The sequence below is a fragment of the Colletotrichum abscissum genome, assembly GCF_030869225.1.
Source record: "Colletotrichum abscissum strain IMI 504890 chromosome Unknown Scaffold_1.1, whole genome shotgun sequence".
Taxonomy (NCBI): domain Eukaryota; kingdom Fungi; phylum Ascomycota; class Sordariomycetes; order Glomerellales; family Glomerellaceae; genus Colletotrichum; species Colletotrichum abscissum.
In genome coordinates this window covers 1,308,819-1,322,960 of record NW_026849987.1, presented here as the reverse complement: position 1 = coordinate 1,322,960, position 14,142 = coordinate 1,308,819, and the positions used below count along the sequence as shown (strand labels likewise).

Sequence of the window (14,142 nt, the reverse complement as noted above, 5' to 3'; positions counted from 1 at the left end):
AGATGCTTATGGAGCATCTCTTTGCTGGCTGGTTTGAGCAAAGTGCTATTGTTGATGATAAAAGATATTGATGTCAGATAAAGACGATGCCGAGACGTGCATCGTGTGTACACATAAATCAGATTCTTGGGATAGTTCGTTCTGCAGAAGGGACGAGCACACACGAGATTCAACTTCTTTACGTAGCCGACTATGATTAGGGGGGCAAAAATGAATAGGTTGACCAATATGCTTCATCCTCAGCATCTCTGTACCGTTCAATCCCATCCTGTCACGAGTGATTCCCCGTGCGCATCCTACCATTCTTGCAGACTTGGAGCTCCACCTCGCAATAACAACGACTAAGTGAATTAAGCCAAACAGTCTTGTGAAGACATGGTCTCGCGCAATATCACACATCGATCTGGGAATTAGGCTTGATATGGTCAACTTATCATGGAAACTACCTGTCTACCAACTCCGTCCGCCCCCAGATTTCCGTCGATAGGCTCGAATTTCTGTGACTCGGCCCATCATCTGTACGCGTGACGACGCAGATGCATCGGAGAGCAAGGAAAAACTAGAATACAACGAGGGCGTGCTTGCATTAAGTGGCACTCTAACCCACCCATCCCTTAGTCGTAAAGATCATCATCGTTGCCTGCGTCGCCGAAGCTGTTGGCAGCCTCATTTGCGGCACCCTCGCCTTCGGGGAACTTGAAGTACGCGCCAGGACCAGCGTTCTTCATTTGCTGGGCAAAGGCCTCGTACCGGCGAATCTCCACGTCGCTGACGGAACGGCGAGCCATTTGCATGGCCTCTTCGAAATGGCGCTTGGTAAGCTCAGGGACGGGGTCCTCTTCATCCTCATCCATCGCCTCCTCGCCTGCGGCCTCACGAGCCTTGGTCTTCTGGATATCGGCGGTGATGGCCTCCTTGATGGCAAGCTTGACGGCACGCTGAGTGATGAAGCCAAGATCGGCACCGGAGAAGCCGTGGGTCTTGGAGGCGATGAAGTCGATGTCGACATCACCAGCAACAGGGGTCTTGCGGAGCTGAGCCTTGAGAATACCAGCACGGGCGGGCTGGTCGGGCAAAGGCACGTAGATGAGAGAGTCCAGACGTCCAGGACGGCACAGAGCAGGGTCAAGCTGCTCAGGTCTGTTGGTCGCGCCAATGACGAAGACGTTCTTCTTCGAGGTCATACCATCCATCTCTGCAACGGAATTAGCTCATGTTCGTCTCATTCTAGTCTTGAATGCAGGAAAGACTAGAATGCGGGAAACTTACCAGTGAGAAGCTGGTTGACAACACGGTCAGAAGCACCACCAGCATCGCCCATTGATCCACCACGAGCCTTGGCAATGGAGTCCAACTCATCGAGGAACACAATACAAGGGGCAGCGGCGCGGGCCTTGTCGAAGATGTCACGAATGTTGCTCTCAGACTCACCGAACCACATGCTGAGAAGTTCGGGGCCCTTGACGGAGATGAAGTTGGCAGCGCACTCGTTGGCGACGGCCTTGGCCAACATCGTCTTACCGGTACCGGGGGGTCCGTAGAATAGGACACCTCTCGACGGGGAAAGACCAAACTTGAGGAACTTCTCGGGGTGGTCGACGGGGTACTGAACGGACTCCTGCAGCTCGGCCTTGACGGTCTCGAGACCACCAATATCCTCCCAGCGAACGTTGGGCACCTCGACAACGGCAACCTCGCGAAGGGCGGAGGGGTTGGAGACACCGAGAGCGAAGCGGAAGTTCTCCATGGTAACACCAAGGGAGTCGAGGACCTCAGCGTCAATGGTATCCTCGTCGAGATCGATAAGGTCCATCTTCTCACGAATCTGCTGCATGGCGGCCTCGGAGCAGAGGGCAGCGATATCGGAACCGACGTAGCCGTGGGTCTCAGAAGCGATCTGCTCCAGGTCGACATCATCACCAAGCTTCATGTTCTTGGTGTGAATCTGGAGAACCTCGAGACGTCCGGTGGGGTCGGGGATACCAATGTCGACCTCACGGTCGAAACGACCGAAACGACGAAGGGCAGGGTCGATGGAGTTGGGTCTGTTGGTGGCAGCCATAACGACGACGTTTGAGCGAGCCTTCATGCCGTCCATGAGGGTGAGAAGCTGAGAGACGACACGGCGCTCGACCTCACCGTTGGTCTTGTCACGCTTGGGCGCAATAGAGTCGATCTCGTCGATGAAGATGATGGCGGGAGAGTTCTTCTCGGCCTCCTCAAAGGCCTTGCGCAGGTTTGACTCCGATTCACCAGCCATCTTTGACATGATCTCAGGACCGTTGATGAGGAAGAAGAAAGCACCAGTCTCGTTGGCGACAGCTCTTGCCATCAACGTCTTACCGGTACCGGGGGGACCGTAAAGAAGAACACCACGGGGAGGCTTGATACCAATCGACTTGAAGAGCTGAGGATGACGGAGAGGAAGCTCGACCATCTCGCGGATCTGAGCCATCTGCTTTCTGCAGCCACCAATGTCGTCGTAACCGACCTCGTTGAGGTTGCCCTCCTCCTCGTCACGCTGGATAGGCTCGCCCTCGCAGTGGATGACAGTATCTTGTGCGACAATGCCGTATTCGGGGGGGTCGACCTCGACAACCTTGAACTCTACTTGTCTCATACCACCGCGCACGATGAAGAGGTCGCCCTGGCGGACAGGTCTGTAGGCCTCACGGAAGTAGGGAGCGAGGAAAACGTCGAAGAGGGAGCCGGTGATACCCTCAACGGTATCGGCGATGGGAAGAACAGCAATGCGCTTGGCCTGTGATGGGGGTCAGTAACTTGTCCTCAGAGAAGCCGTGTCCTGTTGGCACTTACGTATTTGATATCCGGGCAGGGGTGGATGGTGATCATGTCACCGTGCTTCACCCGCAGGTTGTGGCGAACGACTCTGTTGATGCGAGCGCTGCCATCGTCCAGCTCATCGTCGGCGAGGACGATCAGGACGGTGTCCTTTCTCTTCTTGCCACGTACGAGCACGGTGTCACCACGGAAAAGCTGAAGAGCCTCCATGGTGTTCTCGGAGAGGGCAATGATGGAGTTGTCATCGTTGACGGCATCGGTAACCCTGCGTCAGTTAGCGTCATGAAGCTTGCCCCACGCTTTCCAAAGCTCACGTACATCAGCTGGTTGGGCTTCTTCTTCTTCTTGAGGATAGCGGTCGCGGTGTCATCTTGCTGTTTGCTCAGTCAGTATCAAAATAATTATCACGATATCCGGTTGCGTCGATCGAGACTCGGGGAAACAAACATCCTTGACCTCAGCACCCGAGGCATCCCTGGTAGTAGGTATCGTCAGCACAGTTCCTTCCTTTTGCGAGCCACATTATGGAGTAGGAACGATAGATGTCTACTCACATAAGGTTGACCTTCTTCTTGTGCTCGGCAGGCTGTTCCGACGGAGGCGCCATCTTGATCGACTGTTTCTGATGATTCGGGAATCCGTATGCAGTCGTAGTGTGAAGGTGAAGGCGGGATCCTCAGCTGGGTGGGGTAGCTGTCAATGGTAGAAATTCCTCTTCGGCAGGAAAGCAGAGAGGAAAGACGATTTGTGTTTGATTTATATCCCTTCCTACGGTGTGAAGGAGAGAATTCGTGGTTGGGGCGGAGATAGGGTGGGAGGTTTGCAGATGGGAAGCTTTGTTTCGGAGACAGGCAGGTGCAGCAATGGAGGTAGTAAAGGCCAGCCAGCAAGAGCAGGAAGGTGTGAGGTGGTGACGGGAGGCGGCGGCAATCCCTGGGTCTGGTCCCCAGACAACCAATGAAATCATAGAGTGGGGCGGATTAAGTGCACTCCGGTGCATTCGGTAGCTTAAGTAAGGCACCGCTCCAGGGGTCGAATCTGGCCCAAGCTCTACGATTCAGGTGGTGACGGTGTCGTCAGGGCAGTGGAAAGTGTTGGAAGCTTCCACTCTTGCTGACCTTGAGGGTCCGACGGTCTCCAGACAGGCAGGCAGGCAGCCTTTGGGCCACGCACTCTCTCAGCGACTCGGTGTCGCACGCACGGCCTCCACCTAATCCACTATGCCATTGGAATCCACCAGTAAATCCGTACTAAGTCTTATCGCCTTTCTGCATTAGTGAGCTTTTATCGATATGGCAATTGCACACCTTGGAGTTCACCGAGATCACATCACATCACCATAATATGGGTCTTGTCATTAACTGCCTTGTCGCCTCAGACTTGCTTGAGATGGACTTTGCGGTCCCAGCAGAAGGATACGTAAGGATGTGCCTACCTTGTTTTCCTTACCAAAAATTCTCGCGTGGCGGGCAGAGACAGACGGAAGGAGCGAGCGACTTCTTTGTTATTTCTGCTACAAATCGTCCAAAGGAGCGGCGAACCCGGACCACCAGCTGAACTTCTGTGAATCCAAAACGTTTGTTCATTTCCTCCGAAATTCGCCATCCGGGCAGCCCCATACCCAAGACTCAAGAGTAAGACTGGGCGCTCGATGCATCCGGAGGCAAACGAATGACGGCTGGCTGGAATGCCAGCACACTGCAAACAAACGGAGACACCTTTCCCCCCTCCATCATCCACTTCTCCGATTCTGCTTCTCTACAGGCATCCCTGAAGAACGAGTCATCCGGCGACGGCCTCCCGCGCCATCATCCACTCCCCAAATCCGCACACCCATCCCCAATCAAACGGCAAAGGTGCGATTATTCATCGCCTCCTGCTGGGAAAGCGGCCACGTCGCCACCTTCTGCCGCCATCCAAGGTATCTGGCGCTGCCGACCGCCGCATGGTCAAACATTGGTACCGCGTCGGCGTGCCGCATAGTCGGGAGCAGGTTGATGTGGTGCTCCAACAGCCCGAGCCCGAGGATGCCGACTCCGGAGCGCGGGCTGCCGACGGCGATCCTCGCGGAACGGTCCTGCGTCTGCAGGAACGCCTCGGTCAACCAAGACAGCGCAGGGTAATTGTTCATACGGCGCCCGATGCTATGGTCGTGGCTTGAGAGGTCGGCCCGCCTACGCACATTGGTTAGTTCTAAGTACACTTTCACAGCTTTCCACTTCAAAACCTGGAGCGGACTTGCTTACCCCTCGGGCGGACTCCCGGCAACGGAGCCAGTCTCCACCATAACGGACCTGAAGCTCATCTGAAGTGGGGTTTCGGCGGTCTCGTGATGTAACGGGACGGACCGAGCTGTCTATAACGCTGAGGAAATTTGGCTTTTCGTCGTTCGTCTGGATTTGTCTTTGTTCTGAATTTGGAGTATGTCGATCTGTTGAAGGTCGCAACTCTCTTGTTGTCTGTGTCGGCCCAATGGTGAGGTCCCAATACCACATCCCACGCTGGAACCTTTCCAGCAAAGCCGCAGGCCAACAAAGTGTTCTTATATCGGTACTGTACGACTGTCCATCCGCCCTACGGAATGTAGATGATCGATCACAGCTCGGCGTCCTCCCGCTCTCGTTGGCCTCCCATTTCTTCATTGCCAGGGGTTATAGCGAGGCAGGCTGCCGCTGCAAGATGGTCTGCAGCCCCTCTAGGCTACCTTACCCTGCTTGCAGATTTGGGGGCCATATGGCTGTATAAGCCCCCCCCGTGTCACAATCCCATCACACGACACCGCATCGCTAGCCTGACGCTTCCAAACACGCTTGTCCACCATGCCTCTTTGTTCTCATACTCTCTTTTTCGATAGACTCCTTTCCATTCCTGCACAACCGTCACTAGTACTCCATAGACGTCGCATCGATGAAATAGTCGCTGTCAACTACATCGAGTTCCCAAGAAATAGGTAACCAAAACATGATGCAATGGAACCGCATGAGCCTCCAAGCTCGATAATTGCGACCCGATCTGGCCAGGGTAACAGCACAATGACGAGATAGGCATATCCCACTAGGAGGCTGGCGGTTCCTCAGCCTCAGCCATGGCGTGACTTCCTCCCCTCCCCTCCCCTCTCCGCCGCAAGACAGAGTTGGGAACATTCTGTCGTGATGGCGCATAGCTGCTAGTGCGTTAAACAACTTGATATTGGCTGCCTGTAGCAAATATCGTCTTTACACAGCCCCTTCTGGTCGGTCTTCTGGAAGACCCAAAATTTCCCTTGTCATCCATCTGCGGGTTCGTTCTCCATAGTCCTCTCAAGCCCAACCTGACCCCGCCGGAACCTCCAAGTCCACCTGGGTAGCAACACACGACCTCTTGGCCCGTGGCTCCCGCTCCCAAATCTCGAGGCATATCTAAAGCCCCCAAATCTGACACTGTCGTGCAACTACATGCTGTTCTTTTGATGGACAGCCTTACAGCAAAACCTCGTATTCGAGCGCCATGCCCACGATTTCAATCGTGGTACCTAGGAAGGGCTGAGACTGTTGAGGTCTCCCAGGATGCCCCATACGTGTACTCCATCGCTCATGAGGTCACCCATCAAGCCCAGAGTCAACATTTCTACAAATCATATCCCTAAATCATATTCAAGACCATAATTATGACCAGTCTCTCATCGCAGCCTCATTGTCTTTCAAGTTGCACTTCTTCTTCTTCTTCTCCCCGTCCCCCCACATCCACATTTTGGTTGCTGTCCCGTCCGTCAGCACTAATACCACATCTATTGATGCAAGCGCTGCACCTCCCGGCCCCCAACGCAACCTTCACCTGCCACCCCGATCTTTTGTCTTGCCCCGAGTATCCACACGGGGATCCGGCCGGTTGCCTCTTCCCACGTCCAGCGATTGCAGGGCTCATGATGAGACCTACATGGATCTACCACACATTTGGTCTTGGTTTGCGCTTTTGATGCTTCGCAGCTTACAAGACAACACTGAGAGCGAAATAGCAGCATGCAATTGATAAGAGAACACCGGGCCATGCTCGGTGATAGCTGCTGCTAATGGAATATCATACAAGATCATGTCCACCATCCCCCCCGATGCGGATATAATAGAAGGCAGGCTGTGCGCAAACTCCTCTTCCCGTATGCTGTCCCTCCTCCGTCGTGCGATAAAGAAAATGCCTGAACAATGCAGTTAAAAAGACTCGCTTTTATGACCCCTTCCCCATGAATAACTCCGTTGTGAATCACCCTTTTCCTCGTCAGGGCAGAAATCACTGCTCTTGAGAAAGCGCTGGCTGGTACCGCATTTGAAGAACCCACTTGTTGTCAAAGTCAATGCCTCTCCGAATCTTGGTACCCGCCTTCTTCCAGACTGTCGCGCCGAGACCCATGTCGGCAATGAATAGCTTCCAGTCTTCATCTTCAGCCACAGCACCATGACCGTCAGCCGCTCCGGCACCGTGAACACTCGAGGGGTCCGTTTCGGAGACAGGTGCCATGGCCTCGAGTAATCCCTTTTTCGGCGCGCCCATCGCCACCACATACCGAGGCTTGACATACAAGCGCCCACCGTCGATGATGCTGACCTTTCCAGTGGATGGGTCGATGCCCGTTGGTACATCCACCGCAAGAACAAAGGCCTCGTTTCGGTTGGCCCATTCTATCAATTCATATACAGTGGCTTGGTCGCCAGTTCGAAGCTCCTCAAACGAGATCGCCAAGCCTAGAAGAGCATCGATGATGAGTGTTACCGATGTTGCTGGGGTGGAAGCTGTCTTGCGAAGCTGTTCGAACAGCTCGATCTTGTTGTGCACGCGACCTCCAAAGTTTCTGTATATTCTCACTTGCTGTCGCATGTCTTCGAGCAGATCTCGCTCACGCTCGATGCCAACGACACAGACTAGTAAGTTGAGACCCTTGTTGCGTAGGTGCCGGGCAGCCGCAATGGCTCTTATTCCGGATTTGTTGTTGCCGGCGAGAATGACGACGGTCGTAGAAGCCGACAAACTGTTGCTTTGAGCATTTGCGCCACCGGTTCCGAAGCGGACTTGAATCGCGGGGTCCTCCAGAGCTCGCAATGTCACCTCAGCGATTCCTCGGCCTGCATTCTCAGCCATCATGTCTTCCGTGAGCCCGACCTCGTTGGCTGCGATGTTTTCCAGGTTCAGCATTTGAAGAGCTGAGACGGTCTCTAGTCGTCGATTTGACGGTTCGAGATAAAATCCGGACTGTGAAACGTGCTGTAGGTGGTTAGTACCATGAAGACTTTTGGGGCTGTCTTGAGAACGAAGCAACGCTTGGGACTGTCTGTTCAGACGTACGTTGGAGTTGACGCGATTGAGGGGCTGACTGGTAAGTTGCGCGCTCGCTTTCCGCGATTGCGACCTCCTCGCAGCCCCTGGTTTGCTATCCGCCCTGCGGCTACTCTGAGCACTCCGGACATCACGACCGCTTAGTCGATCAACTCCATTAGCGGCATCGTCAGCTTCGCTGTTCCAAAAGTCCTGACTCGTCTTTGCCGATGCGGCTGGCAGGTCGAGTACATTCTCAGAATAGTGGAGGTTCTTCCCTCCAGCTGTTCCTGGCTTGGGCAGGCGGTTGTGCGAAACCAGCCGGTCTGCCTCGTCAACCAAGTCCTCCTTTCGCATTTGGTCGAAGATAGTACGCTTATCAAACTTTGCCAGGTTGTTTTCGAAATCGAACTCGACCATATCTTCAGTAACGTCTTCCGAGGCCCATCCGTTTTCGGGTAGGTCTTTCTTGCCCTTAAGGCCCCGTTTCAGTGAGTTGAAGGGTTGGAAGGAAGGCGAGCTTTGCAGCATCGGGGTTTGCCTCCAGCCTTTCCCACGGTTAGTCGCGTTACCGCGGATCGGGGTGATTTCTGGTATCGTTTCCTCCGTTGCGCCGTTTCGAGCTTTTTGCTTTGCTCGCCGCCTACTGCTCTTCTTTTGTGTTTGACCCTGTACTTCGCCAGCATCCTGCGACACTGCGCTGTTTTCCGCGGCAAATCGTTGTGCGTTGGGCGTCGAGTCGTCCACCTCCAGCTCCTGCAAAGTCTCGCTCAGGCTGACAATGTCATCCCTCAGACCTCCGGTTAGGTGGACGCCGGACAAAACTCCTGGCTGCCCCGGCCGAAGGTCCATCGGTGCGCCTGCAACCTGTTGGGGTACAGCTTCCGGGAGTATCTGGCTTTCGCTCCCACTCACGATACCGGAGTCGGGCCTCTTTCCCATACTGAGGATGGCGGGGTCCGCAAAGGCGGGTTGCGTAGGTTGATTGACGACGGGAGCAGGAACAGGACTGACGCCCGGCGCTGTAAAGGTATTGGGCGCAGCATCCTCCTTGAATTCGGAAAGCTCGAGGACGTTGGCGGCATCGATGATGACCCTCGGGAGCCAGTGGTTTGTCCCGTGAGTGAAGACTATGTGGGCGCTTGTTAGTGGGACCGGGCATCTAGTGACGTTGATGGAAACATGAACGTACCGTTACTCAGCGTGAGGCTGATACCGGGCTCTATAGCACTGACAGTGCCCTTCAGCATCGTACCGTGAGGCTGCCTCAATGTCACCAGCATTTGCAAGCCGATGAACTCCATGGTGACGGATGCGTCGCAGCGTCTGCGTGCTGAGTCGTTGACTGTGTCAGGATGCACCAGAGCAGCGTTGGGTTGGGGCTTCGTCGCAAACACAACTTGCGCGAATTGACCGAAACTTGAGCTTTGGAGATATCGCAAGTGGCCAAGAAAGATCGCAAGATGGAAGCGGCGGCAGTAAGGTGCTGTTGGAGTGCAGAAATGAGGTTGACGTTAGCAGTGAATATGTGTGTTGACCTTGGATCTCGACGAATGACCAGACCAGAGAGCTTGCTTCCCCCAATTCCCCCCTCGGGCACATTTACCTGCTGGGTTCAGGTTCCCTTAACTTTTTCCCAATGCTTATCGATAAGGCAAGCGCAGGGGACTTAAGCGCAGGGCAGGCGCAGGTCCCAGGTGCAAGGTCACGCGGATTTCTGCTGGTGGCGGGCAGCTACAGGCTACAGCATGCCCTGCCCAGGAAGAAGGGACGAACGTCATGGACACAAGCTTCCCGGCCCATCTGGGGTACGAAGTTACCAGCCCGAGGTACCTCAAACTAAGGTACTTGAAGCCTACAAGGTAAGTACCTCAAAAGGTCGGTTGACTCGCCAATTAAGGGAACATACTGTGATCATAGTTTCTATCAAGTGCGCAGCACCTCCTAATCAATCAGGAAGGTAAATACGCTGGATTACCTACGTTTCAACGCACATAGTAGGCGTCGCATCCAAGGTACCTAGGTTGTTATGACTCTTGGTTGTTCTCCATCCATTTGTTGAAGAAGGTGACAGTATATGCAGAGTGGGCAACGATTCTGCTCTTGGCGTTCCTTAACTTACCTTACCTTACTTGCCACTACGACAATGAATCAAGTCGCCAAAGACAAATATCTTCTAATATTGTTTTTTCTTATTCATTCGTTACAAGAGCAGAGGTATTCCCTCCCAAGACGTGCGTTCCGAAGCAAAACCAGAGCTTGCGAGTCCAACGCTATCCATGTCCAGACAATCATGAAGACTAAATGAGCCCCTTCCAACCATGCATAGACCGGCCACTCGAGTAGAGCCTTTGATCACGAGGTGCCTCTAGAACGCCGTATTATGTTACTGCCAACACCCTTCCTGGGTCCCATCTTAAAACCCGCCGTAGCTCGCCATTGCCTCCTCCTCCTCGTCCAAGTCGATCACCTCAACGCCTTTCCTCACAAACGATTGAGACCGCGCGCTCACTCCAGAAGTACTCCTGACGGGTTTCGTGTCCTTTTCCTTGTGCAGAAAATCAGCCATACTCGGCGGTTTTTTTGCAATGGCTACGTCGGCACTGTAGAGCTTGTTGTAGAACCCTACGACCCGAGGGTGAGCCATCACTTTGTCCTTCCGGAAATTCAGGACCTGTAGGCCTTGTTGACAGGTCGCTCGACTGAGCGCGACATAGGCCTGACCCTTTTCGAATACTTTGCCCAGATCGACCTTGACTCGTTCCAATGTCTGACCTTGTGCCTTGTGAATCGATAGTGCCCATGCAAGGATCAGAGGCAACTGGCTTCGACTAGCCTGCACCTCGCCATTAGGCAACTCAACCTTCCAATCTTCTGGAACGCAAAGGATGGTACGGGTACATCCATCCACCGCCGCGAATTCCACGACAGGATACTCGGCTTTGCCCCTAGTAGCCTGCTCTACTTCTCTGCTGAAAGCTTTGATCTTGCGCCTGGCCCTTGCTTCTCCATCCTCGTCTATGTCCTCGACACTCTGCATCATGAGTACTGGATTCCAGTGTTCAAAGTCGTCCTCGCTCATGAAATTGACCACTTTTCCAAGGGAACCGTTGACAAGTGTATCGTCCATGTTTTTGATGAGCATGACTTGAGCACCAACCTTGAGCTCAATCATTTTGGGTGCCATCATATTTTGGAGTAACTTGTCGCGTATTTGGGGGTCTCCGCTATCGGCTGCGTCGTACCGTTTGGGTATTCCGGGCAATCTGCGCAGTCGACTTTGGTTGGCGTTCTCAACCTCATATCGTGTAGGGAACAGCTCTGTGACCTCCAGGCCATCTGTGGCGGGAATCGCCCTAGCTAGGCTTCTAAATGTTTGCACGGTCTCGTCGGTAATTCTGCCAAGACGCATTTCGTTCAACATATTGGCAAAGACTGAAATTGGTTAGCTACTGCGCCGGTCTACAATGTCCAGACTCGTGTTTCATTTCGACATACCTGGATCCCTTTGACGGAACACCTGCGTCAAACCAATCGTGTGGTCAATCGTAGTGTTCCAAGTTGCCGCTTCGAAGGCGAATTTAGAATCCCTGCCTTTATCACCATCAGGTACCGGGGGCAGCTGGAAGAAATCCCCCGTAACTACAAGCTGGATTCCGCCCCAGGGCTTGCCGTTGTTTCTGATGGTTCTGCCGATTTGTGAAAGCTTGTCAAACAGGTCGCCGTCCACCATTGAGACCTCATCAAGGACGAGGATCTTGGTACGAAGCCAGCGGTTCTTCGCTTTGGGGTTTCGCCGGATCTTCTTGACCAATGCCTGGACGTCTTCCTTGCCAAGGCCAATCCCAGAAAAGCTATGCAGTGTTTGGCCTCCGATATTGCAGGCTGCGAGGCCTGTCGACGCTGTGACAGCTAGCCTTTCCAGATCTCTCGCCCATTTCTTCGTGAGCTCTGCGATGATCGATCTCATCAGGACCGACTTTCCAGTTCCGGCCGGACCTGTAAAGAAGACACTCTGGCCTTTGTTGACAACGAGGTCTTGGACGTGCTTTTGCTCTTGAGTGAGAGCAATTACCGATGCCTTGGCTTTGGGCTGGTTGCTTTTCGTCACCTCTGCTCGAATCTGGTCCATGGACCACTCTTCCTCATTGGCGGTTTTCTTGGATTGTGTTTTCAGCTGTTTCTTCTGCTCCTTGAGGGCGCTGGCAGTCATATTCCAGGTCTCTTTCTTCTTCTTGGGAGCAGGCGTGACACCACCATCCGCCCATCGAGAGACCTCCGGCTCGTCTTGTGGCACTGGGATGAAGTCCTCCTCAACTTTCCATTTTGTTGGCAACTTGCGCTTCTTGGGCTGCGGCGCCACTTGAGACTCGAAGTTCTCTGGGGACTCACGCTTCAGTGAGCTTTCGGCAGATGTGGTGCGTGATAGTTGAGGGTGGACGAAATGTGATGCGGGAGACGAGGACCACGGTAAAACTTGTGTCGAAGGTTCCTCGGGCGGCGGGTTGCTAGCCTTCTTTGCTACAACAGGGGGCTTGGGGAGTGATGGTAGAGCTGACGGGGCTTCGAAGTCCAGGTCAAGCTGGTCGTCGTCGCTGAAGTCATCTTCGGCAAAATACACAGCGGGTTTCGAGTTGGCCTGCCCACTTTGGGTGGAGATATTATCCGGTTCGTCTCGAAAAGAGTCAGACCTGGTATAGAGAGAGGCGAAAGATTTGCCGTTAGGCGCGGATATAGAATCCAGAGCAGACCGATTGCTGCTTGCGAAGTGCGTTACACTTGCAGTCCTGCCCGGCGGGGGTCGTATCGAGTTCGTCGTCGCGGGTGGCGCCGTGGTCGTCGGGTTCGTCTTTTTGAACTGGTCTATGATATTTCCATTCTGAGTGGCGCTGGGGCTGCTCGAGGGAAACAGTTGCTTGGCCAATTCATTCTTCTGGGGCGGCGGAGCGCTGGCCTCGTAGGCCTTCTTTGCTCTGGCTAACATCGAATCGGTATGCGGACCTAGATCCGGATGGGAGGCAGAGGTGTGGACATGAGCGACACGAATTGCTGCTCGGTGGGTGAGTTGGCGGAGTACTGGCGGATATCGAATGGGAAAGAGGCTGGTGATTCCAGCCGTCATCCGAGGGGCTGTCTTGTTGACGTTTGTTGTGTGACTCTGTACGTGAGAGGCTTTGCTGTATCGCACGCTGACCGAGGAAGGAAAGAATTCGATCTGCGTCTATCCTGGAAGGGCAATCCCGATTGTGGTCGGGACGCGCCTGGACGCGTTAAGCCCCTCCTGAATCTCAGCGCGAAAGTTGCTCCAGATCAACTTGGCTTAGTCATCCAATTAATCACCACTACCCAGCCCTCCTCACATTGCCACATTCAACCTCACTCTTCCATGCAGCGCGTCAAAGGGTCGTAGCCATGAATTATGCCACCTGTTTGTACGACTTATCCCCGATGATCATTGGCCGTTTGTCTACCTTTTCTACGATTGGAATACGCACATACACACTAAAGACATATTCCACTTTCTTTAGGAACAACTGATGGACTGCTGGCTACCTAAACGGACTATTCAAACTGTCCAATAGCATGTTACTCAATCACCGTCATTGGCTGCGGACCGTCCACGTTCACCACGTAGCTCCTCTCTTTTGCAGAAAGAGCCTGCGCCTCGATGCAATGTCGTCGAAGGAGAAGCTGTTCGTTCGCCTCATGTTGGGCGGGGGGGATTGACTATCTGCAGTCGACCCCAATAGCAACCTTTTAGGCACAAAGGTTGGGTAGAGCTCCTCCAGCCGGACCAGGCACTACTTATTCAAGCTCTCGCCTTCCATGTTTGTGCTGTGCTACCTCGGCGTCTCTGCAACCTGCAAGCTGCATTGCCATATTTTATTTTCACTGGGACGAGGAAGATCCTCACTTTATCAAACTGATTGTTCGGATCTTCCATTGGTCAATTTCACTATGCTGCCCTCCGGAAAGACACTGCCTGTTCGACTTTTGTTTCGACTAAAGCATTAACACAGAATAGTTTCATTCTTGCCGATCAACGAGGCGTATAGC

The 14,142-nt window shown here is 53.6% G+C and overlaps 5 protein-coding genes across 5 annotated transcripts; all 5 read right to left on the bottom strand.

Moving 5' to 3' along the window:
- Nucleotides 1–614: 614 nt before the first annotated feature.
- CABS01_00409 (AAA family ATPase) lies at nucleotides 615–3,409 on the bottom strand (the record flags this gene model as incomplete). Its single annotated transcript, XM_060533790.1, has 6 exons — nucleotides 615–1,195; nucleotides 1,270–2,761; nucleotides 2,818–3,067; nucleotides 3,121–3,176; nucleotides 3,250–3,277; nucleotides 3,357–3,409. The coding sequence occupies 6 exons, from the start codon at nucleotides 3,407–3,409 to the stop codon at nucleotides 615–617; spliced, it is 2,460 nt and encodes an 819-aa protein (XP_060406304.1).
- Nucleotides 3,410–3,478: 69 nt separating this feature from the next.
- Nucleotides 3,479–3,802, bottom strand: CABS01_00408 (uncharacterized protein; the record flags this gene model as incomplete). Its single annotated transcript, XM_060533789.1, has 1 exon — nucleotides 3,479–3,802. One exon carries the CDS (start codon nucleotides 3,800–3,802, stop codon nucleotides 3,479–3,481), a length of 324 nt encoding a protein of 107 aa, XP_060406303.1.
- An 843-nt stretch (nucleotides 3,803–4,645) lies between these two features.
- CABS01_00407 (uncharacterized protein) lies at nucleotides 4,646–5,107 on the bottom strand (the record flags this gene model as incomplete). Its single annotated transcript, XM_060533788.1, has 2 exons — nucleotides 4,646–4,976; nucleotides 5,049–5,107. The coding sequence occupies 2 exons, from the start codon at nucleotides 5,105–5,107 to the stop codon at nucleotides 4,646–4,648; spliced, it is 390 nt and encodes a 129-aa protein (XP_060406302.1).
- Nucleotides 5,108–7,065: 1,958 nt separating this feature from the next.
- On the bottom strand, nucleotides 7,066–9,389 carry CABS01_00406 (DFDF domain-containing protein; the record flags this gene model as incomplete). The annotated part of the gene is made up of 3 exons (XM_060533787.1): nucleotides 7,066–8,034; nucleotides 8,116–9,215; nucleotides 9,278–9,389. The coding sequence occupies 3 exons, from the start codon at nucleotides 9,387–9,389 to the stop codon at nucleotides 7,066–7,068; spliced, it is 2,181 nt and encodes a 726-aa protein (XP_060406301.1).
- A 1,112-nt stretch (nucleotides 9,390–10,501) lies between these two features.
- CABS01_00405 (DNA repair and recombination protein pif1) lies at nucleotides 10,502–13,069 on the bottom strand (the record flags this gene model as incomplete). The annotated part of the gene is made up of 2 exons (XM_060533786.1): nucleotides 10,502–11,520; nucleotides 11,584–13,069. The coding sequence occupies 2 exons, from the start codon at nucleotides 13,067–13,069 to the stop codon at nucleotides 10,502–10,504; spliced, it is 2,505 nt and encodes an 834-aa protein (XP_060406300.1).
- Between the last annotated feature and the right edge of the window lie 1,073 nt (nucleotides 13,070–14,142).